At 47.1% G+C, this 27,131-nt stretch overlaps 3 protein-coding genes across 6 annotated transcripts in view; 2 read left to right on the top strand and 1 right to left on the bottom strand.

Annotated features, from left to right (window-relative positions):
- SNRPB (small nuclear ribonucleoprotein polypeptides B and B1) overlaps window positions 1–27,131 on the bottom strand; it is a 55,756-nt gene that overhangs the window by 2,414 nt on the left and 26,211 nt on the right. The gene's annotated exons all lie outside the window — the stretch shown is intronic.
- Window positions 34–18,828, top strand: ELMO2 (engulfment and cell motility 2). 3 transcript variants are annotated; one of them, XM_063404554.1, is made up of 21 exons: window positions 34–321; window positions 4,355–4,480; window positions 4,618–4,658; window positions 5,145–5,217; window positions 5,554–5,604; window positions 6,570–6,751; window positions 7,425–7,524; window positions 7,701–7,852; window positions 9,794–9,872; window positions 13,362–13,412; window positions 13,735–13,857; window positions 14,490–14,624; window positions 15,046–15,150; window positions 15,230–15,338; window positions 15,965–16,101; window positions 16,407–16,570; window positions 16,653–16,765; window positions 17,063–17,170; window positions 17,495–17,581; window positions 17,906–17,979; window positions 18,506–18,828. In XM_063404554.1, the coding sequence occupies exons 2-21, from the start codon at window positions 4,403–4,405 to the stop codon at window positions 18,704–18,706; spliced, it is 2,163 nt and encodes a 720-aa protein (XP_063260624.1). In that variant the 5' UTR covers window positions 34–321; window positions 4,355–4,402; the 3' UTR covers window positions 18,707–18,828. The 3 variants fall into 3 exon arrangements, with proteins under 3 accessions (XP_063260624.1, XP_063260625.1, XP_063260623.1); XM_063404555.1 differs by having other exon boundaries at window positions 35–317; window positions 17,495–17,577; window positions 17,902–17,979; XM_063404553.1 differs by having other exon boundaries at window positions 35–321; window positions 17,495–17,577; window positions 17,902–17,979.
- On the top strand, window positions 19,050–24,446 carry SLC35C2 (solute carrier family 35 member C2). 2 transcript variants are annotated; one of them, XM_063404558.1, is made up of 9 exons: window positions 19,050–19,184; window positions 19,261–19,411; window positions 21,031–21,094; window positions 21,313–21,385; window positions 21,542–21,710; window positions 21,997–22,080; window positions 22,410–22,474; window positions 23,288–23,417; window positions 23,562–24,446. In XM_063404558.1, the coding sequence occupies exons 1-9, from the start codon at window positions 19,077–19,079 to the stop codon at window positions 23,681–23,683; spliced, it is 966 nt and encodes a 321-aa protein (XP_063260628.1). In that variant the 5' UTR covers window positions 19,050–19,076; the 3' UTR covers window positions 23,684–24,446. The 2 variants fall into 2 exon arrangements, with proteins under 2 accessions (XP_063260628.1, XP_063260626.1); XM_063404556.1 differs by having other exon boundaries at window positions 22,410–22,585.

The following is a 27,131-nucleotide window of genomic DNA, read 5'->3' as shown; positions in this document are numbered from 1 at the left end:
GCGCGCCGCGGCCGCGCTTCCCGGGGCGGGGCGGGGCGGGCCCGGGGGCGGGCGCTGCGCACGGCGGAGCTCCGCGGCCCCGCGCTCGCTGTCGGGGCGGAGAGAGCCGAGCGCGGCCGCGGTGCCCCGCGCCAGCCCGAGCGGCTGCCCTGCATGAGCTCCTGCACAGCCGGCCCCCGGCGCTCGCAGCCGCTCCCGGAGGCGGGGCACCGTGGGCACGGGGAGCTGACGTGAGCCCCGCCCGCGGCGGCCCCGGAGGCGAGGAGGGGCGCGGGGACGAGGGACGCTCGCTTAGCGGCATTGACTCGGCTGCCGAGGCGGGTGCGCTGGGGCGGCGGGGCCGGCGGGTCGGGTCTCCATGGTGCCCGCGGTCTCCATGGCAGCGCGGCGGGCCCGTGACGCGCCCAGGGGCGGCGCCAGCGCCGGCGGGGCCGCGGGAACGCGGGGCGGCCGCGGTGGGGCCGGGGGAGCGCGGGCGGCGGGCGAGGGCGTGGGTGGGGATAGGGATAGGGATGGAGATAGGGATAAAGAGAGGGATAGGGACCGCAGCCCTATAGTGCAGTCCGCGGAGCGCCTCGAGTCTGCTGCCTCCCCGGGCGCGCTGCGGCGCCGCGCCCACCGCCCTCCGTGCCGGCGGCCCAGACTCCGGCCCGGCCCCTCCGCCCCCGGCCCGGCCCGGCCCGGCCCCGCAGTGCCGCGCTCCCGGCGCGCCGCCCCCGCTGCCCCCGGAGCGGCCGCGCCCCGCAGGCACCGAGAGGGGCGAGGCCGGTGCTCCCTCGGGAGCCGCGGTACAGCGCCGGCAGCGCTCAGCAGCAAAATTGTTTCATGCCTTTTACTGGGTTTTGTGCCAAGCTTCAGGGGTTGCCGCCTGGCTGGCGGCATTGAGGTCACTTGACTGATTAAAAATAATAAAGTAGTTCTCTTTTTGCTTGTTGCTATCGGTTTCTGTCTTTGCCAAGAGATGGTCTGTGCCATACTGTGTTGCAATGTGCATGACCAGGGCCCATATGCATAGTGCCTTACAGCCGAAGTGCAGCCGTGGAAGGCCTTTGGAGGAATGTAGGATTCTAGAGGCAGGGAATCTGAGCCATTTGGTTCTCTGGTTTATCTAGAGAGGGATGTTTCTCATTGCTTGTTGTGTGAGGTAACGTAGAAAGCTGCATAGCCTTCAGGTTGGACTCTGCTGTCTCCTACCCGTTCATGCTGCTTGGCCAGGGAATGTGTATTCTCTGCCCACCTGTCCCATTAGTCCCTCTGCCAATGTCACTTCCAACTTTAGCTTGGCCAGTTGGTACCATCTGGGGACTTGCTGAGGACTGCTGAGGGTGTTTTGTTGCATCTACAGGTTTCAGAAGCTGCATCTATTCGCTTGTTGACTGGGGCGTTCTACCAGGCAGCTTTTCTTTCTCAGGGAACGTTCTTTCATCCTCCTCATTTTCATTCTGTGTGCAGCACACTTTGTTCTCTATCTGTAATGAAAAGAAGATTGAGTTTGTGAATAGGGAAATTCTGCTTAAAATACTCTAGTTGTTTTAGCTTGCAGCTTCTCAGAAGTCTTTTGAATAGTGGGGTTTTAGTGGCTCCGCTGATTTTTCCTTGCCCTGCAGCTACCCTTGCACCACCGCTTTATATGACAGGTCTCACTCTGCAGAAGCAGACTGAATTAATTTTTGATGGGTTTTAGCTTGGCTTCTGTCTCTCTGTACAAACTGTGAGAAATTGTTTACATGCTGTTGAGAAGAATGTGCTGTGAGAGCGTGCACATAAGTGACTGATAAACACAATTACGCAACATCACAGTCTGTACTTCTTCATAAGAGCTTCTCAACAATTTTATCAGCTCTATCACTGTTGCACTGCAAAATATCCGTTGTAAAAGCAAGCATCTTGACACCTCTCTTGTCTGCAGAGGCACAGTGAAATCTTTTCAAAGCATGCTTTTGGCAGACAATCTCATGTTAAGAGGCTGACCTGAAGTACCCTGTGTATTCATAGTCCAGTCTTCCTTGTCCTCTTCTGGAAAGCTGCTTCTGCTGAACCATCGAGCTGTGTTAGTCCTTCAAAGCATTGTTTGACCAAAACTGTTCTAAAAAGTTTCCTACCTTTTTAAATTTTTAATTCCTGCTTCTCTGGGCTCTCCTCAGCCAAATCACTTTGATGTTCAAATCTCTGCCTTGGTGGAGATACCTGTGGTGTCTGTTCTGTGGTGCTGCTGAGCAAAAGAAATACCTTGAAGATATTTTTCAGAGTCCCAAAGTTGTTTCTTTCACTGTGGATTTGCTGTGCCTTGAATACTGATGAGAATAGGGAGCATGGTTACCAGTCATGAGTGGGTGCTCATTTATGGAAGAAATTTGAGGCAGAAATAAGTGTTAAATATCATGGTGAGTTACTTTGAATTTGTATGCAGCTGAGAGCTTTTCTGTTTTTTTTGGAGATACCAAGGTAGTGCAACTTGGTTGGTCTCTGGTTTTGGTGGTGAGGATATCAGGGGAGCTGCAGGTAGAGTGTGTGACCTCTAGGTCTGTGTGCCTCTGCAGTACTTTTTTGGGGATGAAACAGGACATTTATATGGTTATTAAGGATGTGATTTAGTGGTAGACTTGGCAGTGTTATGTTTATAGTTGGACTTCATGATGTAAAGGGTGTTTTTCAACCTAAATGTTCTATGATTTCTGCAGGATTTCCCCTCATATCAACACTTCTGTTTTAATGGGCACTTCCCCTCTCTGAATGAGGCGTGTTCTTTGAGTGGGAAAAGACAAGTTAGAGATTTGTAAAGGCTTCTGCCTCTGGTAATCTGGACATCTTTGTTTTGGCATATAAAGTGCTATATTTCTTGTACTTTTCAGTAGCAACTTGCCACTTGCAATAGAGATAAAAGACTATGACTGTACCACAAGAGGCTGAAGGGAAAAGTGGTAATTAGATGCTAATTACTCATGCATAATTACTCATGGGTAAATTAGCTTAAAAAGTTGCAAATTCAGTTCTTAATACTCAGGGACTAATCTTTGAGCCTTGTCTCTTCACTGTGTATTTGTTGTGTCTTGAACATTGAATAGAATTAGATATTTTCTGGTTGTGACTTGACTTGCCTGTGGGAGAGGTAATTAATTACCTGTTCAGTCATTCCAGGCTGGTTGCTGGGGATGTTGTGTGTGTGCTGCACAGGACTGACATTTCTCAGGCTTTCAGTTTAGACCATCATAGCCTTTAATTGCTGGAGGAAATCACACACCATTTGGGAATTGCCTGTCTGTTTCTAGGTTTAATACATGGAAACCTGTACACCCTGCAGGTCTGGAGGTATCATAAAAATTGGACTCTTTGGGCATTACTGGTTGTGTACTGGTAATTGCCCTGATTTGATGCTCTGAGTCTGCTGCTTATCTGACAGGCTGGAGATGTTACTTGAACCTAACTTGCACTTTTCTGCATGAGATGTGTTTAGTCTTAGAGTCATTTAATGAGTTTTAAGAAAATACAAGCCACTCTTGGGACTGGTGCTCAAACAGAAAGAGAAGGCCAGGAGTACTGACTTGTAGCCATCTCTGTGAATTGGGATAGGCTTTCCAGAATACCTGATCTGCCAGATATTCCCAGGTGGTGTGGGGTGGTAGAGTGGGCTAAGTCTGGCTGTCACAGGAGTGCAGGAGGTCACATAGTCCAGTATTTTTGGGGACAAACCACTGTGTCTGACAACTGACTGACCAAACCCTGAACACAAGCTCATGCTCTGAAAGGCAGATAAAGGAGTGAGAGGTAGACTTCCAGAGCAAATGCTGAGTTATCACAGAAGATATGCTTATTTTGTGTGATGGATGCTCACGTTTTGGATTTATGATGTTACAGGAAGGGAAAAGGATAAAGCAGCTGCTGCTGCTTTGCCTTAGAGCCTGTTTGGGTATCCTGAGTGGATCAAGTTATCTAAGAAATTTGTAAGGAGCGTGAGTAAACACCAGCCCATGGGAGGGAGGCTACCTGGACAGTCTGTTCCTGCTCTCACCTAGACTGCAGCTGAGCCTAGGGAGCTGCTGCTTTAGCAGTCCTGCACACTGAGCTGCCAGTACACACAGTGGGTGGCAGCAGGGGCTTTGCTGATCAGTGACCCTCCTTATGAGTGTCCCAACAAGCTCTCAGAGGTATTTCTCAGGTGATGAAGCTGGGCGTGCAATTTCACAACAGGCTGTTTGTGTAAGGCCTTGATCTCTGCTAATACTGTGTGTTTTGTCCCTGTCAGGCCCAGGAAACCACAAGGCTGAGCTTAGGTGTTTGGAAGCTTGGTGTTAGATCGAGTGTAGCAAGTGAAACAGTTTTCAGAGAAGATACTCACTATCCTTTCTCTTAACAGGTTTGGAGGTGTATGCTGTTGTAAAGGCACTTGGAAGAGTTTGGAGCAATGCCACCACCTTCAGACATTGTGAAAGTGGCTGTTGAGTGGCCAGGTGCCAATGCCCAGCTGCTGGAAATAGATCAGGTGAGACCTGGTAACCTCCAGAGGGGGGAAGAAAGGCACCCCAGCATTGATACTGGAATGTGGGAAGCATAGAAATGGGCAGTATTCCTTTCTGCTTGAGAGGAACACGGCTCCTGAGGACTCTCTTTCTGTTCTAGAAAAGGCCTCTTGCATCCATCATCAAGGAGGTCTGTGATGGGTGAGTAGCTCTCTGGAAATCCTTGTGGAGAAAGTCTGTCCTGCTGACAAATCTTGCTGGGGTACTGTGGAAGTCTGCTGCTTGTTAATGTGCTGCTAGCACAGTCCATGCTGCCTGCTGCTGGTTTGCCCATGGAATGGGCTGGGGTTTAAATTGTGAAGAAAAGGATCTCCTGGAAAATGGGAGCCTTCCATTTTTATTCCAATTCTATGTGTGCATTTGTATGCCCTAGGGATTGGCCCATCCTGCTGTTGGATGTTGTGTAGGCCTGTTCAGATGTTCCACAGAGTTGATTTAGAGTAGGCTGAAGTCCCACATTGTCCTCAAGAGGAGTTTTCTCTCTTCTTCAGGAAACCTAATTTCCCCTGCTAAAGCTTTGCTTGAAAGTTCTTTTGCAACTTCCTGGGATTGAGCTCCATTTCCTAATTGACAGCCAGGAGAAAGAGAACAAAGATGCTCAATGTATCCTTCTTCTTCCTCTGCCAGGTGGTCGTTGCCAAACCCTGAGTACTACACGCTGCGTTACGCTGATGGTCCTCAGCTGTACATCACAGAGCAGGTCAGTGTGAGAGGCAGCAGTTTGCTGAAATCCTGGGTCAGAGTCCAGAATGCCTTGGACTACAGTCATGGAACAGTACTGCACTAATCCTTGAGGAGCAGCATCTCTGCTCTCAGGGAGATGCAGACTCAAGTGGTGCCATCCACCAGAGGAGCTTTGCACTGCTCCCTTTGCATGCCTGTAACTGTGGGGACTCAGGCACTCAAGTTCAGTACCCCCAGTAGGGTTGTGTGCAATAGGAGCCCCTTTGCTTGTGCATACAGATGTGCACTGTAGATCCAGCTGGGTTCTTTCCCCCCACACTTTTCCACAGTTAAAGTTTGGGTTTTCTTTCAGACTCGCTGTGACATCAAGAATGGAACTATCCTACAGCTGGCAGTCTCCCCGGTAAATGCTTCTCACCTCTCTCTTTCTCAGTACCTCTCCATGGGTGACAGGCTGTTTCTTACCTCTTGGCTTTTCTTTCTCCTTCTCCCCAAATTGCAGGGGGTTACCTTTGTTGTGGGCCCTTCCATGCAGTGAGGCACACACTCTTTGTTTGCCATCCTGGCTGTGGTGTGTGTCTTTCCTTGGATGCTCTGCCCTTTTATAGGACTTCCTGTCAATAAATCCAGTCTACAGTTTTAATCCATTCCTAGATTAGGCTGCTGTGAAACACCTGACAAATGCATTCTCAATATGAGTGCACTTAGCATGGTCACTTAGAAAGCAACAGTTCCAGCCATTGAATGCAAAAAATTAAAATAGAGACAAATTTGATGAGGAGAGGGTTGTTCCTGCTGAATTCTTGCTTTTGTGCCCTCAAGAGTCATCTTTTGCAGCTTTTTTTTAAATTTAAATTCCTAAACCGTTTTTTGTGCAAGTGTCTTTGCATGGAGATGAGGTTGAGTAGAACTGGGAGAAGGTACTTGGGCAAAAGGCAGTTAAGAGGTTGTCAGTGATCTGTGTCTGAGGAATCTTTCAGAACGTCTTGTGGATACACAAAACGAGATTGTGCTTCTCTTTGTATCTATGAGACCTTTTATTAATATTATATTTCTTTAATGGTGTTGCTCCATATTTCTATACCCACTTCCACTCACCTCAGCGAGGAGAAAAACAGGCATTTGCTCTACCATGCAAAACAGCATTTTACTCACCTCCTGCTTGGCTGTAACTGTTGCTGAGAGAAGCCTTTTTTCAGTCTGCTTTAGACTTGCTGACTGCAGCTACTAAATGTGACTTTGCTGGTATCTGTGCCCTGGCTCTGCTCTCCCTGCCCACCCAGGGGCTCCTGACAGAATGCTGATGCTGGCAGGGCTCAGAGTGCAGGTTTCTGGTCTGTAACTGGCCCCATCCCTCTCTCCTGCCAGTCCAGGGCAGCTCGCCAGCTGATGGAGAGGATCCAGTCCCACAGCATGGAAGCCCGGCTGGATGCCATGAAGGAACTGGCCAAACTTTCAGCAGACGTCACCTTTGCCACCGAGTTCATCAACATGGAAGGGATCACAGTGCTGACACGGCTTGTGGAGAGTGGGACCAAGCTGCTGTCCCAGTAAGTTTCCTTTATTCCAGCACTCTGGGGGAAGGCCTCAAATAAGGGGCTAATTTTGCTTGCTGAAGTGGCATTAAGCAACTAACCTTATAGCAAATGTTGATCTGTGGAGACAAAGTCTTTTCAGTCATTTGCTAAACCTCAGGAGGCAGGAGACAGTCATGAACTGTAATAACATTTATAGCTCTTCTTATATATTAGCAACTTTTTCATAAGTTTTTGGCTTTTTTTGCAATCTTCCCTTCAGTCTCTTTTATCTTTCTGTCTTGTGGTTATGTATTAAATTTTCCACAATTCATGCTGTGCTTTCATTTTATTTCAAGTCAGGTCCCAATATTTAGAGGACAATTAACTTCCCTTAGGTTTTTTTTCTGATGTGAAAATGTGTTTGTTCCTTTGATTAGCCCAGTACTGATCCAGGTGGTTGTGAGTCTCTGGTGGCAGGACTAAGGACTTACTGCTGCTAATTTTAATTTGTGCTTGTAACCAGGAAAAATAAAATATCTTTCTACAAAACAGTAAAATTATCTACATAAATGCATACACTTTATTGCTTCCCCAGGTGCCAAATTGTGTTATTAGGAGAACATGGTGACATTTTTCTCTTATCCAGCTTCAGCAGGTTTTTTTCTTGCCAGCAGATCTCTTGTAACTGAATTCTTCCATTTCTCAGTTACAGTGAGATGTTGGCTTTCACCCTGACTGCCTTCTTGGAGCTCATGGACCACGGTATTGTCTCCTGGGACATGGTCTCAATCACCTTCATCAAACAGGTGAGTTTGGGTGGAGGGGGTGAGTGGACATTATTTCTTTTCATGCTTTAATGCATCTTCCAGGAAGAGGAAGAGGCTCTGAGAAGCTGAGGACTGTCTGAGAGCACAGTGCACCCCCTTTCTGAGGCCAGTCTCACTCACCACAAGGTGTGAGCTGCTGGTTCCTGTGTTTGCAGATCGCGGGGTACGTGAGCCAGCCCATGGTGGACGTGTCCATCCTGCAGCGCTCGCTGGCCATCCTGGAGAGCATGGTGCTCAACAGCCAGACTCTGTACCAGAAGATTGCAGAGGAGATCACTGTGGGGCAGCTCATCTCCCACCTCCAAGTGTGAGTGTCCACGTGGCAATGGTGTGATCGATACCAATTTTATGGCTGCTTCATTTCAAAACACATCCTCTCATGTTTGGAACACTTCAAGATTATATTTTTTTAAGTATTACCAATATGGCAACTTACTTGAACTTTAGGATTTCTAATAGATTTTTTTTAAAAAGTGAAATCCTAGAAAAATATGTTCTGTGTTCTGGAAGCACTTGTGCACTTGAACAAAGATATTTAGCTTAAAATAACTGCCCAAGTGTGTTCAGTGCTAGGACCAAATTCGCATTTCACTAGAACAACTTCCCAAAGGTTTTGCATTCAGCTGTCTGTCACTTTTACCCCTCTTTAAATTGTCTCCACTAGAATCTAAGAGCTCATCATCTTCTGGGTTTCATCCTGCATACTAAGGAAGAAAACAATTGCTTTTCTTGCTTGAAGGGATTAAAAATTCCCTTCATCTATTTCCGCTCTTTCCAAACAAACTGGCAAATTAATATCTGTCTCTTAGGGCTGTTTGTCTAGGTCAGTTCCACTCTTCATTATAAAAAAGCAGCATGTAGTTGTTAGAGCTTTTAGTAGATTGGGTTTTTTCTCAAGCCTTTTAATCCTGAACGTGTGGAAAAGCATGACTTGTAAATGTGATTGATACTCTTTAGTCAGTGAACAGTAGTTTAACCAACCTACAGTGCAAACAAAGTATTGCATCAATGTCACTGTGTGCTTGGAATGTTTGTACATTTGAATTTGGTTAACAGAAAAGCTGAACAAGTTCTCCTGAACACTCCAGCAGCTTTGTTCTGCAAAGAGTGTATGTTTTTTCAGCTTTATGAGTTCTGGTTTAGTCAAACACAGATTTGGCCCTAACATTGAACACACTTGTGCAGTTTTTTTAAGCAAATTATCTTTGTTCAAGACCTAAACTTGTGTACATAAGTGATTTCAGAACATAAACAGTCACTTAAGAAAGCATCCATGCAGGGAGTATTTTGGAAAGGGAGGTGGAGAGTGAGTCAGGATTTGCTGGTGGTTTCCTTGGCAAGACCATCGGGAGGGAACAGTTCATAACAGAGGATATGTTCTGGAAGAACATGACCATGGAAACAAGTCCAAAGGAGATGAGATAGAAGAGGAGAAAGTAACCTAAAAAAATTGTTCAGCTTTGTCAAAAAGCAAGCAGTGTGGTGAAAAAAAGCAACAAACCCTGAAAAGGAGAGCAAAAGTGAATGACAGGCTTCAGAGACCTGTGCATTTCAGAGGCCCAACTAGAACCTGGATGTGCATGGAGATTTGCATGTTTGAAGTACAGCAGATTGATGGAAGTGAAAAAGATTTGGAAGGGAGCAATAGAAGAAAGAATATGCTTGTTTTCAAGAGATGTCTAAGTGAAGAAAATAGGTATTTAAGCTGAAAGAAGTATTTGCTTTAGAACTTTTATAAAAAGATTTTTTATTTCTGCATCTAGAGTTTAATAAATAAAAAATCTTTTTTAAGAAAAGTATATTCTCACACACAAATTCATTTAGCTGATACACTGGACTTCTGATCAGAAGAGCTTGATGCAAGAGTGCACTGGGTCTGGCTGAGATGGAGTTCACTTCCCCAGGGCAGCCCTCACAGTGCTATGCTGTGCACTGAGAGCTGAAAAGGTGTTGATAAAGTGTTTCAGCTGCTGCTGAGCAGTGCTCCAGCCTCAGAACTGTCTCTCCAGTGTTTCCTCCCTCATCCACTACCCCGGGCAAGGTCTTGGGAGGGGACAGAGCCAGGGCAGCTGACCCACACTGACCATATGACATCTGCTAGGCAGCAAAAGCTCAGAGGAAGGAGGGGTGAGAGTTGTTTGCTGCTGTGACAGCTGTAATCAGTGTTCTCATGGTGCAGGTAAAGCACCAAGCTGTAATACTCTGTACTGCCTGTTGCCTTACAAGCCTCCCTTTTTTGTTTCTGCAGCTCAAACCAAGAGATTCAGACATATGCCATTGCCTTGATCAATGCCCTCTTCCTGAAGGCACCTGAGGACAAGAGACAGGTTTGTTCTTGCCTTTTGACTTTAAACCTGAGTGATGGTTGCTGCCTGGCTGTTTACGCCTCAGAAATCATATTGTCTGGGCAAGGTGGACCTCAGACCTTGCCAAGAACTTAAGTGGCTGCTTCAGTATGGCAACAGAGGAGAAAAAGTACCAACCCATTAATAATGTGTCCTGGAGCACACATCTATATTTAGGACATCCTTAGAAAGGATTCTGAAAGACCTTCAGAGACAGAAAGTAATCCTCCAGACAGCATGGGAAGTTTTTTTTAAGTTAATTGTGTATGGGAGAGGTAGGCTGGGTAGGCTCCTTGGGGCTGTATGTACTTAATAAGAACACACCCCACCTCCCTCTCCCCCAAAAAGGGACCTATCTTAGGTCATACAAGGATATTCCTGGTGGCAAATGTGAGAAATGAAACACTGCCCTGCTCTGAGGAAACTCCCCAGATCTCAGCTACCTGCAAGATGTGCATATGTGTGTATTGTGTAGCTTTGCTGTGTTAAGCCTTTCTTCTCTAGTGCCCTGTTTGTGCCTTATTCCTGGACTCCAAGCTAAATCCTGTCTGCTTCTCTTTGTGCCTTTTTTTGCTTTCTGCCAGCAGGACAAGCTGCTTAACCCACTAGACCTGCCCATCACTGTAAGTAACTCAAGCCTGGGGGCTGGTCATGTAGGGGACCTGTAGGCATGTTAGCTTTTCTCTGTGCCTCCTTGTATCCCAGGGATGATGCCCACAGCCTCAGAGAGTGGATGAACCTAGGGAGAAGGGCGGGAGGACTCCTGGGGATGCACTCAGACTGTGGAGGGGAGAAGAATCAGTAGCAGGAGAAACCCCGAACTGTGCACACAAGGTCATACAGATGGTCATAAAAGGAAACTGATACTGCAAGACTGACCAGGTGAACCAACTGTAAAACTGGAACAAGTCCTTTAGTAATCTGAATCTCCTTAAACTTACTGCAGCATGAGTTTATACCCCAAATCTCACTTGTGTTGGTGACAGTTTCATATCTAGCTGCATCCTTCTAAAGATAGAGCTGTTTGTCTGTGAAGAGCAGTCACAAAACTTGATGCTGACTGGGGGCTAGAGCATAAATTCTGCCTAATTTGTGATGTCTCCCTTATGGTAACTAATCAACTATGTAGTGTAAGAATGGGTTTTGCCCTGTGCTAACTCCAGGGAAATCACCATTCTTGTTAATAGGCTGATTTGGAACCTTCTGTATTGAGATACTGGTAGGTTTCTTGGTTTTCTGCATGGCACAGAGAATGTTCCACTTTTTTCTAGGATGCAGCACCTTCAGAGTGGAAACTGCCATCTCAAGAAATGTTACATAACTTCTAAAATTAATGGATATGCTTAATGCATGAAAATAAGAAAAATCACACTCCTCTGTTGGTAATTCAGCAAAGATAGTAGACTTCATAACAAACAAAATTCCAAGGGATTTTTCACCTTTTTCCCCTCCATTGAATACAACCCAAATGACCACAGAGGGCCATGAAGTTGACTAAGGAACTTGGAGTATCTTACATATGAATAAAGCCTGAGAGATTTGGGATTGCTCAGCCTTAAGAAGAGAAGACTCAGGGAGGTCTTACGTGTTTAAATATCTGATGGAAGGGAATAAAAAACAAGGAGCCTGACTCCTCTCAGTTGTGCCTACTGACAGGACAGGAGGCAATGGGCACAGCTTAAAACCCAGGAAATTCCACATGAACACATGCACACCCACACAACATAAATATGAGAGTGGTCAAACTCTGGAACAGGTTACCCAGAGAGGTTATGGAGTATCTATCAGTGGAGATATTAAAAACCTGACTGGATACAGTCCTGGGCAACCAGATCTGTCTGATGTTGCTTGAACAGCAGAGTTGGACTAGGTGATCTCAAGACATCCCTTTCAGCACAAATCATTCTGTGTTTCTATGACCATCAAGCAGCAAAGGGCCTTAGTGGTCTCAGCAGAGCATAGATCCCTTAGCAGTGGTTAGACTGTGTGTGTGCTCATGCTTCTTTCTATGCTGTTTAGAATTGTTTAATTGTCTTTGTCCTTCCCTCTTTTTATCTGCTTCAGTCACCTGTTAACTCCATCCCATGTACAAACTAATTCCTTCAGAGAAAGGATTCTTTGTGTCGCGTGCATGAGCAAATCCTAACAACAGAGCCATGTCCTATTCTCAGTACTGCATCTCACAAATAGTAGTAGAAAATAATGACTCAGAGGGCAGTGTGTTCTCTCTGAAAGCACCTCCTACTTCATCTAGATGCTCCTTAGATACCTTCCACTCATCACTGGCTCACTTTGGTTGCAACATGAGTGCTGTTGAACTTGCAGCCATTACGGCTTGGCTGTCAGTCACTGTCTTGGTTCAGGAGGTTTCTGTCTGGATCAAAAGTGGTAACAGGGACTCTGAACAAGGTTAACACACACATTTTACCAGACTTCTTACTCTGTCAGGAGTGATGTTGATGTGAGCAGTTGGGAAGTCTTGGATTGCTCAGAATGTACAGCTGATTGAGTGCAATTGTCTGAGACTCCACATCTGCTCCCACTTCTCAATCTGCACTGCACAGCAATGTGAAGACATCTCACACTGTCAGTTCTTTTGGACTTCTTCCAGATCATAAAATGCCCAACAGATTTTTCTTACCCAAAAGATTTTGCTTCTCACCTTGACATTAGCACTTGTACCATTCTCCTAGCAGGGGTAATGAGGTCACTCATATGTTAGAAATCTTCACCATTTACAAGGAAAGCACAGGTTAGGTTTTTGCAGGTGCATGTGTAATTGTTGCTGGAACTGAAGGCATCTTGCATCTGCTGTGACTGTTTGTCATCATGAATTGATGTTTGGGAAACCCTCCTCGTCAAGAGAAGGAAGCCATGCAGTCAAGAGGGAAACTGGAAGCTTTCCTCTAAGCATGAAAATTATTAGCCTGTATTTTTGTAAATTGAAATGCTTCTGCAAATTGTCCTCAAGATGACTTATGAACATCTCTTTAGGAGCTGGACAAAAGAAATAAATTTCAGAGGGAGAGGTTTTGAGAGGGAGGAGATCTGAAACCTTCATCCCATAACTCTTGTTATCTTGGGTGTTTACCTTGGTATAAGAAGCTGGGAAGTGCTAATTGGGGGAAGCTCTTGTAGATGGCAGATTTTTCCAGGGCAACTCACAATATGCTCCCTGCTGCCATATCTCCTCATAGTGAAGTACCTCTTGATGTCCAACATTAAGCTAAATTTGCTTCTGTGCTTTGACTACGCTAGTGGCTTTCTCCACACTAGTGATGTTCTGCAGGGGAGCCATCTATGAGTTTGTGGTGAGATGCTATGCTAAATTGGCAGTCTGTAGAAAAGCACTTTGTTGTGTGCCAGTGCTATCTCCAATTCATAGGCTTCTTCCATTTTCTTCTTTCTGCACAATGTTGGCTTTTTGTTTATATTTCACTCATGTTATTTCATCTTTAAATTCCACAACAGGAAATGGCTAATGCATTTGCCCAGAAGCACCTGAGGTCTATAATCCTAAATGTAAGTATGTCTGGAATGACAAAGTGCTTCCTAATGTCCTCTCATTGGAGGTTTCACTTGTGCATAGTGTAAATTCTGCTGCCCTCAGGGCACCTTCAGAAAAGTGACTCTTTCAAAGGTAAAATTTGTTCAAAAGGGAGTTACCAGGATGCTGCTTTCTGCTCTTACAGAGCATTGTACTTATGCTTTTGGTGGAATATGGAGGTTAAACAACTGAATCTTCATATAGAGAGATGCACATGCATTCTGGCATATGCCTAGGGCTAATACCTCAGCTTTTATTTGCATTCTCTTAATTTCTACTCTCTCCTTTATTTTGCAGCATGTGATCAGAGGAAACCGCCCCATCAAGACAGAAATGGCACATCAGCTCTACGTCCTGCAGGTCCTGACCTTTAATCTGCTGGAAGAGAGAATGATGACCAAGATGGATCCCAATGATCAGGTCACTATTAGAGCTGAGTAAGATCTGATAGAATAGGATGTACAGGGGTCTAATTCCTGAGCTCCCTAGCGCTACAGAATTTGCAGTGGATGGTACATAAAGTTTCAATCTCACCCTTCACATTGGAAACCTTAAGATCAGGGTATGCTCATGACCATCCTACTGCATTCTGTGGGACTCTGAGATGTAAGTGGGCACTGAAAGTCATACACTCCTTTCTTAACCAGTATGATGCCAGCTGTCAGACTGGTTACTTTACCTCTTTGGAGGGCACATCATTTTATCCATTTGCTTGCAGTATAGGAGGAAAACAGGGCATTTTTAAGGTGTCTGTTACTCAACTGTATTGCAGTTTTTAAGGAGAAATGCCATAGCATTACCTGAATGCCTAGAAATTGCCTGTAACTAAACTTGCAGTTTAAGAAAATGCAGACAAATATTTTGCACTACCCACTGTACTGAAACTTGCCATTTTGAAATGGATTGCTTCTTTGTGCATAGTGTTAATGACCTTTGGCATCTCTCTCTGTTCATTGTGTGAGCTCTGAAGAGTGATGCAGGACTGTGCATTATGTGAAAATCCTGCTGCAGTGATTGATCACGTCACCACTTCCCTGCCTTCTGTCCTTCAGGCACAGAGAGACATCATATTTGAGCTGAGAAGAATTGCGTTTGATGCAGAGTCTGACAGCAACACCGTCTCTGGCAGCGGAACAGAGAAACGCAAAGCCATGTACACCAAGGACTACAAGATGCTGGGATTCACTGTATGCATCTAGACTGTGAACCTTGTGAAGGCAGTCTGAGCAATCTCCATAGGAGTTGTGGGGAAATAAGGAACAGAAATAGCCGTTTCCTTTACCTTACCTCAATATCTGAGTTTAGAGATTCAGTTATGCTCACGTTCCTGGGGAAGATCATTATGAACTTGCTGATGGATTACATGCAAGGGTTCATTAGGCATTCTCTGAAGGTATTTCCTTACCATATGCACCTGTGCTGTGAAGGACTTGGAAACAGCCTCTCCTCTAGAAAGTTCAGGTAGCATTGTCAGCAGGTTTTCAGGGTTACCTCTTGGATAGATGTGAGGGATTGCTTGATGGTGGTTTAAAATTCATTCAGAAAAGGTTCTCACACAATTCCTTTGAGGTAATTTGTTTGGATTATTTCTGCATGCTCTTTTCACAGAATCACATCAATCCAGCCATGGATTTTACGCAGACCCCTCCTGGAATGCTGGCGTTGGACAACATGCTTTACTTGGCCAAATTTCATCAGGACACCTACATCAGGGTATGTGAAGCTGCTGATTTTTACAGATGCCAACACCTCAGCAGCTCTTCTTAGTGTGTGTGGCATCCTGTTCTTGTAGATTGTTCTGGAGAACAGCAGTAGAGAAGATAAACATGAGTGTCCCTTCGGGCGCAGTGCCATTGAGCTCACCAGGATGCTTTGTGAGATCCTGCAAGTTGGGGAACTCCGTAAGTACCATTTGTTACCCAGCTTTACAGGCTTCTGGGCTGATGCTCCTAGAAACTAATATTCACAGGCATTTGTACCTTCATCTCACTTCTGCCATGTAAGGACAGGGTGAGCTTGGAGTTAACACTGTTGATGTCTGAGTGATAATACCACTATCAAAATAAATTTTGGTGTGTGCACTCTGGTTCTCCTGAAAAACTGATACAAGTAGAAAGCTTCAACTTCCCAGAGCTTCAGGAGGGTTCTGTATAAAAAAAATAGTCTTGAAACCATCATGAACTTGGGAAAAGTTCATTAGCTCTGACAGATTCAAAACAGCATTCTGAGAAAATTAACCACTGTAAGAAATTCCACCAGAGAAAGGTGGGAAACACTGCAAGCAGTTATTTGGGGGGACTAGGATGAAAAGAGCATGAATCACAGAGATTTGCATGGCAAAGTGTGGGGAGAATTGCTGTTGTCAATAAACTGTCTATGGGGTGACAAATTATTGAACCTTGTCTTAATCCCTTGGAGTAAGTACTGCTGCAGACCATCAGTTCTCTGTCCCTGTAGTGCACTTCAGTTACTCCTAGTACCTTTTGTCCAGTATGCTCACATGGCTGTGCTTTGTTTCTTTCTGAAGCTAATGAGGGCCGGAATGACTATCACCCCATGTTTTTCACCCATGACCGTGCTTTTGAGGAACTGTTTGCCATCTGTATCCAGCTGTTGAACAAGACCTGGAAAGAAATGAGGGCGACAGCAGAAGATTTTAATAAGGTCAGGGTGGAGAAGAGATACTTTTGTAAAATATTTTGCAGATCAGCACATGTTCACTCAGCCTGTTAAAGAGTAGGGCACAGAAGATGTGACAGGGCATTGGTATGTGCACTAAGGGAGAATGACAACTTTTATTTGTAATGCCTTGAGGTCCCTGGTTCTTCTGCATCTCCAAAGTCACATGTATGCTGATACTCCTGGCCCTGCTTATCCCATGTCAGGTCCTTGCTGCCACTGAGCTGTGCCCTGATACCCTGCTGCCAACAAGAAGGTGACTTGTTTTTCTTCCTGTCCCACCTCTTTAGGTTATGCAGGTTGTTAGGGAACAGATCACAAGGGCTCTCCCCTCTAAACCAAACTCCTTGGACCAGTTCAAGAGCAAACTGCGCAGCCTGAGCTATTCCGAGATCCTGCGGCTACGCCAGTCTGAGAGAATGAGCCAAGATGACTTCCAGTCTCCACCTATTGTGTATGTGCCTAACAAAAACAATTGCCTTCTGTTCTTGCCATTATCTCCATTTTCTGCTTACTCTTCCATATTTGATTGCCAGGGAGCTGAGAGAGAAAATCCAGCCTGAGATCTTAGAGCTGATAAAGCAACAGCGCCTGAACAGGCTTTGTGAGGGAAGTAGCTTTAGAAAAATTGGAAATCGCAGAAGACAAGGTAAGGTGACAGTGTCTACAGTATTTTTCATGTAAAGAACTGTAGCAAATAAGATCTAATTAATTAATCTGTCAGCAGGCATATTGCCAGAAAGAATAGCTGGTTACTCGGGCTGTCCACATCAGCCAATAGTTTGGGATGGCACAGATGTGCATTTCTAAGAATACAGCCATCCCCTCATGAATGAGAATCTGTGCTGAGGAACTGGGCAAACAGATGGACTGGGTGGAGAGGCTGTGACATAGTGGCTGTGAGACCTTATGTGAATGATCTTGCTCAACTTGGTGTGTGTTCCAGAAAGATTCTGGTACTGTCGCCTGGCTCTGAATCACAAGGTGCTACACTATGGAGATCTGGAAGATAATGCCCAGGGGGAAGTGACCTTTGAATCTTTACAAGAAAAAAGTAAGTCCTAATTACAGGCTGTGCACTCTTCTGTGCTCTGCTGTCTAGAGGCTGAATAGAATCCTAGATGAAGACGAAAGGCCCAAGGCTGAAGCCCTGATTAAGGAGATACCAACTTTTGGTCCTTGCCCAAATTCTTCAAATCTTGGAATTACTTGATAGTTCATTTTTAAAAGCCAGCTGCAGGGATGCCTTACTGGTAACGTGTTTTGGAAAACTGCGCTAACGAGCTAAAAAACCAAACAGTGTTCAGTTACAAAGACAAAGTTCTGTCTTTTCCTGGTTAGGATTGCTTGTTTGGGAGTTTTACTTTGTCACTGTTAGTTCCAGTTGCAGACATCAAAGCCATTGTCACAGGGAAGGATTGTCCACACATGAAGGAGAAAAGTGCACTGAAACAGAATAAGGCAAGTGCTCCCTTTTTGCTGTCATTAATATCTAATGCTGTAGTGTTTAAGACTGAAAGCAAGCAACAGAGTGAATGACCTCCCCCACTGCAGGTGTGTTGTGTACAAACCCCACCTCCTGTGCGGACCCTTTGCTAGTGTTCCTTTGTGACTGCAAGGAGCTGTAAGCATGATTGTGCTGTAGTCTCCTCAGAATTGCTCACAATACCAATGTGAAAAATGGGAAAGTGTACTGAGCTGCAGCAAGGCAGCTCTCGGGGTGGCAGGCAGAAGGTGCTGTAATGTTTTGTTCAATTGGTGAGTGAAAGATTCTTTTCCATTTAGGAAGTGTTAGAATTGGCCTTCTCCATATTATATGATCCCGATGAGACCTTGAACTTCATTGCACCTAATAAATATGAGGTAAGAAACGTAGTGGTTAAGCAGTAGAATATAGAGCAATTAACTTCAGAGATTAAAGATCGGTTGCTTCTCATTAGAGACTGCAGCAGGCTGTCTCTCACCAGGTTCATTCCTAGAATATGTTGGTGATGCTTAGTATGAACCATCTTTTTTTTCCCCCTTATTATCTTTTTAATTTAAAAAGAAAAAAAAATCCCATAATCATTTCCTCTAGTCTGGACTGCTGCTTTTTTCCTCCTATGATGCCTAGAATAAGTTTACCTTCTTCATATGTTGTGCCAGAGTAGAAACTCTTGTCCTTCTCCTACAACCATGGGCTCTCACTTTCCTCTAGGCTTGTAATATCCATTGGAAATCTCTGTTTGGAACACACTGTTGTAGGGTTGGGGGTGGCATTTTTTCCCTATGTAATAACTCCCTCCAGTGTTTCCCGTCTTGAAGTTCTCTAATTTTTGCATGGACTGAAAGATTCGGCATAAGGTACCGTTTATGCCTGGAGTCGTGAATGACCCCTTCTTTTCCACAGTACTGTATCTGGATTGATGGGCTCAATGCTCTCCTGGGGAAGGACATGTCCAGTGAGCTGACCAAGAGTGACCTGGACACGCTGCTGAGCATGGAAATGAAGCTGAGGCTCCTGGACTTGGAGAACATTCAGATCCCCGAAGCGCCGCCGCCGATCCCCAAGGAGCCGAGCAGCTACGACTTCGTGTACCACTACGGCTGAGGGCCCCGCGCCCGGGCCGTGCGGCCGGGCCGCCGCTTCCGCCGCGCCGCGGGCCCGGGCCGAGCCCCCGGCGCCGCCCGCCTTTTGTATCGGTTCCAATAATAACCAGTAGCGCTCCTGGCCGCCGCCGCCTCCGCCTCTTTCCGCCCTGCGCGGAGCGTCACCGCTGCGCGCCCGCCCCGCTCCGCCGCCGTCGCTCGTTCCCCCGCCCCGCCGGCCAACGTCACCGGCGGCCCCGCTTCCCCCGCCGCCACGGCCCGCTCACCATCGCGGTACCCGCCCCTCCCGTCCCTGCCCCGCCGCGGCCCCGTCCCCGGCATCCCCCGTCCCCGGCGCTGCCGCTCCTCGCTGCCCCGGCGGTGCCGGGCGCATGGCGGCGGGCGCGGCCCTGGGGCGGGCGGCGCTGGCGGCGCCGCTGGTGCTGCTCTACTACGGCTTCTCCATCGGCATCACCTTCTACAACAAGTGGCTCATGAAGGTGCGGGGTGGCGGGGCGGTGCGGGGTGGCGGCGGCGGGAGGGCGGCGGCGGTGACAGCGGCTGTCGGTCCCGCAGAGCTTCCCGTTCCCGCTGCTGGTCACGCTGCTGCACCTGCTGCTCATCTTCGCCCTGGCGGCGCTGGCCCGAGCCCTGGCGCGCTGCCGCTCCGGGCGGCCGCGGGCAGCGCTGTCCTGGGCCGACTGCCTCCGCCGGGCCGCCCCCGCAGGTACGGCCGGGCCCGGGACGGGCGGGAGCGGGGCTGGGGCTCCACAGTGTGAGGAAGGCACTGAGCTGGGAGAGAGCCAGAGCAGAGCCACGAGGATGCTGATGGGAGTGGAGGGGAAGCGTAAAGAGGACGGCTGAGGTCACTTGGTGTGTGCAGCATGGAAAAGTAGAGACTGAGACCTCATGGTGGTCTTCAGCATCCTCACGAGAGGAAGCAGAGGGGCAGGTGCTGATCTCTTCACTCTTGTAACCAGTGACAGGATCCAAGAAAACATATGAAGCTGTCAGGGGAGATTTAGGTTGGATATTAGGAAAATGTTTTCATCCAGAGAGTGGTTGAGGACTAGAGCAGGTTCCCGAGGGGAGCTGTCATGGCCCCAGGACTGACTTCAGAGTTCAAGAAGTGTTTGGACAACACTCTCAGGCACAGGGTGGGATCCTTGGGGTGCCCTGTGCAGGGCCAGGAGTTGGACTCAGTGATCCTGGTGAGTCCCAACTCAGCATAGTCTGTCACTCAGTAAAGCTGCTCAGGGATGCCCAAGGCACTGCGGCTGCTTCCAGAGCTGTTTGTCTGCCTGGGGTGGTCGGGGCCAGTCCCCCAGGACAGGGTGAGCTGTGGGGTGCAGCCATCACTGGGGCCCCTGTGTTCCCCTGCCAGGTGTAGGGCAGGTGTAGATACTAAAGCTTCAGCCTGAGATATACTGCCTTCATTCTTGTTACAAAGATGTCTGAGATAGGGAGAGGCCACACAGAACGAGTCTTTCTGAAGGAGCCACTGGCACATGAGAACAAATGATGAGAAGCTTCTGCAGTGCCTTGAGAAATTGTCTCTGCAAGTTACATTTTCTCTTTGACACTGGTATGAAGCCATGCATTGCATCTTTCTCAGGGTGGAGCTTGGTAGAGAATTCATCATTCATGCACACAGAACTGTACCTGAGACCAAGCAGTGAAGCTCCTGCTCGGAGCACAGAACTGTAACTACTTCTGCAGTTCTTTGGCTGTGTGTTGTGTTGGCTCCCACAGAGCAGCATCTGGTCTATGATCTCTGGCAAGGTTTGCAGTACTTTACATAACATGCCCCATGGTTTCTTGAAAAAAGCTTTCTCCATGTCTGCAGCAATTTTACCTTTCAGCATGGCCTGCCCTTGGATCAGTAACTCGGTTTCCTGTGGTAGGAAACTTTCACAGAAGGGAGGATAGACTGTACCAAAAGCTGCACCAGGGTTAAGGCTGTGTGCTGATAATTGTTGCTTCTTCAGGCTTCTTGCAGTGGACTCAGACTTACAAGTTATGCTCTGATACATTCAAGAAAGACTTTATGCAAATCTGTAATCACTTTCAGTCACAGGGAGGGCAAGAGTTATTTATGGCTTTTTTTGTAATGCATGTTGAGTGCAGTGCTGAGCCCAACTTGAGTCACAGGGAACAGGACAGAAACATGAAGTGCTGAGAATATGAGTTATGTTGGTTCTGAAGCACTAACTTGAGGAAAGCTTTTTTTTTCCCCTGAGTCTGATCTGCTATCTATGTTTTTGGCCATGAAGCAGGGTTTTGTGGTGGGTTTATTTAATGTCACGGCAGACAGTTAACTTCAGGACTTTTTCATTGATTCTTTAGCTCTGTCAACTTCCTTGGATATTGGGCTGAGTAACTGGAGCTTCCTGTATGTCACTGTCTCCCTGTGAGTACAAACACCGTGTTCCCTGGGAGCCTCTGGTGGGGTTTGAAGGGTGCTTTGCCAGGTCTTTTTCTTGAACAGGTGTTTTGTTAGTGGGGTCAGCATGCAGGGTCTGGGATAGTTTGCTGGTAGCAATGTAGAAATGGGTGATGGTTCCTAGTAGTACTTTGATGGGAAGAACTACATTGAAGGAGTGTGACAGTGTATTTTGCTCCTTACAGCTACACCATGACCAAATCCTCTGCCATTCTCTTCATCCTGCTTTTTTCACTGCTCTTCAAGCTGGAGGAAATGGTAAGGGTCCCACACACTGCTTTAGAGAGGGAGGTCAGAGCCAGGGAAATAGGCAGTGCTTGTCCAAGAAACATGGAAGCAGAGGAATGATGCAATTATATGGGTGAATCCAAAAGGAAGGAGGTGCCTGTCTCTGTTGTGCTTGCTCTCCTGCAGAGGGTGACGTTGCTGCTGGTGGTCCTGCTCATTGCTGGGGGACTCTTCATGTTCACCTACAAGTCCACACAGTTCAATGCACAGGGCTTTGTGCTGGTGCTCTGTGCCTCTTTCCTGGGGGGCATTCGCTGGACTCTCACACAGATCCTGATGCAGAAGGCTGAGCTGGGTACGTGGGGTGTTAGGAGGGGCAGGTGGGGCTGGAAACAAGGAGGGGGATTAGGAGAGGTGATAGCCCTTGCTGCAGAAACAAAACATTTCATGGAAGGTGTTTGAAACCTTGGGTCTGGAATATCTGTTGGTGGGTAATGCAGGTGGCTTGGTTTCTGCAGCAGCACAGGTGTGGGCATCACAAATAAGGTGTATGTCTAGGAATGGTGCTAATAAAGGCTCTGGGACCTGTGTTATTCCCTGGCTTGTTGCTGCCTGGTCTGTTATTGATTCTCCTCTTTCAGGACTCCAGAATCCCATTGATATCATGTTCCACCTGCAGCCGCTCATGTTCCTGGGGCTCTTCCCACTCTTTGCGGTGTTTGAGGGTGCGTGAGTTCATTAGAGAAAGCAGGGAGAGCTTTATAAAGTGGTTGGGAGATTGCTTAGCAGTTTGTTGTTCGAGATAATTCACTTAGATAAGTGAACAGCTATGAACTCTGCAAAGTAGTTAGAGACCTGGATTTATCTTACACTGGCAGGACATTAAAGAGGGCATAGAAATAGTTGTCTGCCACACTTGTTGAAGTAAGGGCTGTGAAGAACTGGCTCCACATCCCCCTGATACTGGAATGTGAGCAGCCCACCCCATTGATCTTATTAAGAGGAATGCTGGGAGCTGGGAATGGTATTCTGCTACTCACTGTCTTGTTCCTAGGGCTGCCTTTGTCCATATCAGAGAAGCTCTTCCGTTTCCATGAAGCAGGAATGCTGTTCTCTCTGGTAGGGAAGCTGTTCTTGGGTGGAATTCTTGCCTTTGGTCTAGGCTTTTCTGAGTTCCTCTTGGTTTCCAGAACATCTAGCCTCACCCTTTCCATTGCTGGCATTTTTAAGGTAAGGCATGGTTCCTGTGCTGATTGTAGAAGGCAAGTACTGAGTCATCCCTATTGGGCTTTGTGTGGTGGCAGCTTGCTTAGATCCTTAGAAATTACTGCTTGTTATTTTTGTTCTCCTTGCACAGGAGCTTGTTGCTTTGCCTTGCAGTCTCTGCAGTGAAGTCTCTTGGTCCCTGACAGCAAAGGGCCAGAGACTAGTGGCTTTTATATAAAAAATACCATTAATAATCAAAGTTTGTTGGAATGTGAGATAGACTAAAACACATTGCCCTCATGAGCAGCAGATGGTGTGGAAGAGAGGAGGGGTAAGAAGGGCAAGCTCTTGCATCAGACCTGCATATGACCAAACCACTGGTTTGAGCTATCTCTGTAACCTAGTTTGGCACATCCTCCCCTCCTCAGAGGAGTCCAGCACACATACTATTGAGCTGAACTGTGATATATGAAATCTCTCTGATCCAGAAGTTGCAAGATTTCTCTGTAACTGAGCTATGCAGTCAGATGACTTAAAATCCCACATCCCGCTTTGACAGGTTGTTTGTTTCTAGAAACTGTTTTTAGAGCTCTGTGCGCATGAAAGAATGTGCTGATAGAAATTTAGCAGCCTGACATCTTGATCTAGGCTTCAGCTGTAAAATGTATCATGCATATCTCCTCAGGTCCTGCCCTGCCACTTGTCATGTTTTTTTTGTTTCCACAGGAAATCTGCATTTTATTCCTCGCCACACATTTACTGGGAGACCGCCTCAGTCTCTTGAACTGGCTGGGCTTTGCTGTCTGCCTGTTAGGAATCTCCCTTCACGTTGTTCTGAAAGCTATGAATTCCAAAGGTGATTGTTCTAAATCACTTTCTCTTTCTTTGTAGCCTTTCTCATTGCTTCTCTAGGAGCTGTGTCTGGTTCCAGCTCCTTGACAGCACCAGGCCTGGTGGGCACTCCAGCAGGTTTGTCACTAAATGATCTGTCTGCATGCAGGTGACAAAGCACTGGAGCCACACAAAGAGGCCAGCTCTGACCCTGACCTGGAGCTGCTGCTGCACCACCCTCCACATGGTGAGGAAGAGGAAGAGGTTGTTGAAACCCCACAACAGCACTGACTGAACATGAAGCACAAAGCCACCTGCTCTGTTCTTACCAAACCTGCCTGACAGCTCTCCAGGAGGAGGGTCCAAAAGTCTCTGTGACCACCCAAAGCAGAGCCAGGGCCTGCTGAGAGAATTCTGCTGTTTTGCTGCAGTGTGGATCTGTAGATGCTGCACAAGAAACAGGCAATATCCTTTCCACAGGAGCTTGGAAGACAAGCCCTGCTTCAGTGGATGTAGAATGGCAAGGGGAGACAGGGAAAAGCTGTAAAAGTCCATTCAGGGATGCTGAAGGCTGTTTACTGAGAGTCCACCATGAGCTGTAGAGTGAACATGGACATGTCTGGACTGCAGGCTGAGTGGTTCAGGGATGATTTTACTGCTGTTTAGGTTTTGACTTCAAAGGAGAAGGTAAATACAGCTCTCCCTTTTTTAAATGTTTCTGCAAATTAGGAACTCCCATCCTGGTGGGGTCAACATGACTGAATAAATCCCTAGAGTTGTCCCAGTGGGAAGGACCCCATGTGTCTGGGGACCCCATGTTCTGTGTGCATAATAAGGACAGAATTAAATGCTGGCATTTGGGACCAATTGAAAATGATGGACATTTCCAGATGATGTTGATTAGGGGGAAGACAGGGATGCAAGAGTGCTTCTGGTGCTAAAGGCCAAGAGGAGAATGAGTAGTGTCACAGGAGACAAAACCTGAGCAATAAGCTTTCAGAAAGTATGTGGGGTTTTGAGGGGTGGATTTTTTTTTAATAAACTCTTTTTCTGATTGGCTTTTGTCTGTGCATTCTGTACCTATGCTTCATCATCAAGCAGAGGTCATTTGTCTTCTCAGCTCCTTTCCTTTTAGTCCTCCACTGACCTTGCTACTGCATGCCCCTAAAGCCTGGCACACAAAACACTTGCCCAGCTATCACTGATCTCAAGAATTAGGGAGATGTTCTGCAGCCTCTCATATTTATGCCAGCCAAGAGAACTTACTGACTGCTCTGCTTTAATGCACCATATCCTAAGAAGACTTTTAGTATTGTGGCTTTTTGTAAGACTCTTATCTCTGCCCAATTTGATTGGATCAGGTAGTGTTGCAGTCCAGGAAGGGGGAATAGCAGAATTTAAGATACCATTTTCATTGCTGCTAAGCCTCAAGTGCTGTTGGGCAGGTGGCTGGTTTTTTGCATGGCAGAATTTCCACATCTTTGAGTGTTTTGTTCAGTGCTAGCTTTTGTAGTTTTTGGAGTAAAAATAACTTGACAGAGTTTCCCAAAGGGGTAATGGTACAATCATTCTCCTGGCAGTAGCTGGGTATTAAAGTGAACTTCTCATATTCTGTTTGAGAGCCTGAGCCATTTTGACTAAACAGTCCCTCTGTTGCTCTTGCTTCTTAGTTTTCGGATAAGAAATCTTTCTTGATGACTTTAATCAAGAGCACGTCCTGTAAAAACCTGGTTCTGAAGAAAACTTTTGTTATTAGTGATCGTTATTTTGTTATTAGTGTTATTAGTGATCACGTTCTGGTGACTGGGTTCACAGCAGACAGCAGGTGGTGCAGCTTCCTCATGTGAAGCTACTGAACCAGCACGTCCACAGCAGGCTGGCAGACCTGGGGATTTTGTGCATCAAGTAGAATGTCTGGAGCTGAGAATGACTTGGTCTGGCCCTGGCTGTATTTTCCATAACTGGGACTTGTGATGCTTCCAGCAGGGTTCACCCTGTTTACCCTGCCAACAGCTGTGAGCTCCAAGCCCCAAATACTCTGTCCTTGATGTGGGGCAGTGGCACTTTCTGCACATGAACTGTGTTCAACAGTATCACAGCTGCTCCTTCATTTCACTTTCCATTCACCTACAGCTGAACCTTGGGAATCCTTCTGCTGTGTAACTCCCAGACTGAGATTTCATGTCCCTGTAAATCCAAGGTAAAGGCAATTTCATTCTCAGGCCAGAATTTGGTGCTTGAAGATGAAATCCAATTGTGCTTGTGACTTGTAGAACCGTGTAGTCTGTTGCTTCCAGCTTTGTTTCCTTTTTAAGACAGAGGTGATGCCCAAGAGCTCCAGCTCTGTCTTGGAGCTCCTGGAACATGGCAGAGTTGCGGGCAAGCTTGGGAGGGGCAGTGCAGCAGAATGTTAAAGCAGTAGCACAGCTCATCTGTTGAACACTATCCATCTTGCTTGAATGGGCACTAATATTTAATGAAAGGAGAAAGAACCTTTGCCCACCCTCTCATATAAAGAAAAAAAAACCACTGAAAATGCTGGAAATGGAAAAGGACACAAAGATGAAGGACTTGGAGGAGGGAGACAGGAATGCTGCAGAAATGGCACAAAATAAATGAGAATGCACGGTCCTGTAGTGAGTGTTGAAGTACAGACTGTAGGCATGAAAAGGTAAGATTGGAGATTGGAGTCTATGGAGGAGGGAGGATGGAAGGATGGACAGGATGGTGGTGGAAGCTGGGAAAACCTGCTAGATGCTGTTTGCCTCTGGAAATAGCCCTGGGTGGCTTTGCAGTGCCTTGGCCCGAGGTAGTCAAGGCCTGTTGGTGTTGCTGAGGCTGTTTGAGGCTTGGATTGATGCAGTGGGCTTGGGATGGGAGCAGCCAGCCCTGTGTGGAGGCACAGGGCTTTGTCTCCTGCCTTTAAGAGGTCTCTTGGTGCCACAGTTGGTCCCTGTGGCTGTCTGAGAGGAGTGCTGCAGCTCACTGCTTGTGCAGCCTGTTTTCTGACAAGCCCCAGCCAGGGGCTGCTTTAGGGGACAGGGGAAGTAGTTTTCAGTACAGACAAACATTGTGTGGCCCAGTTTGGCTCTGCCCCCTTCCTCAGAGGAGGTGTGTGAAGGCTGAAGGTCCTGGAAGCCTCTGGGGCAGTGCAGTGCAGGGACACCCGTGTGCTGCAGAGCACAGGGGGATGAGCCCTTGGGCTGGGGAGGGCTCAGGGGCTGTGTGTGCCAGCCCCACACAGCCACCCTGGCAAGGGAGGGCTGCCACTGAATATTGATGGTGTTTGGAGTAATTAAGCAGCGGAAGCAAAGCTGAACGAGTCTCAGAAGTGCTGCGCTCCTTCCGCAAACTCCGCTCCTGCCTGTAGGACCAGGTGTTTACATGTGTGATGATTCTGCCTCCCTACACCTCCCCCTGGGAGACCTCTTTATTTGAAGAACAGATGCTTGGCTTCCTGCTAAAATTTCAATACCATAAACATCCTGAGGGCAAGGAGAAAGTGTCCCTGCAGACCCCCCTGCACTCCTCTGCTCCTCTGCCCACCAAGCACAGTATGGAACACCAGTGAGCTCACTGTGGGGGAGCAAACCTCTCTCCAAAACACACAGGAGCAGCAACCTGGGGCCCAGTGCCAGCAATAGGGCTGCCTCAAGATGTGCTTCATTTCTCATTTCAGCTGAACATCTCTGTAGTATTAATTACATGGTTTGTGGCTGGTGCCTTGTGAGGTGAGGAA

This window comes from Prinia subflava, chromosome 8 (assembly GCF_021018805.1).
Source record: "Prinia subflava isolate CZ2003 ecotype Zambia chromosome 8, Cam_Psub_1.2, whole genome shotgun sequence".
Lineage (NCBI taxonomy): Eukaryota > Metazoa > Chordata > Aves > Passeriformes > Cisticolidae > Prinia > Prinia subflava.
This window is presented reverse-complemented; position numbering and strand designations above follow the sequence as displayed.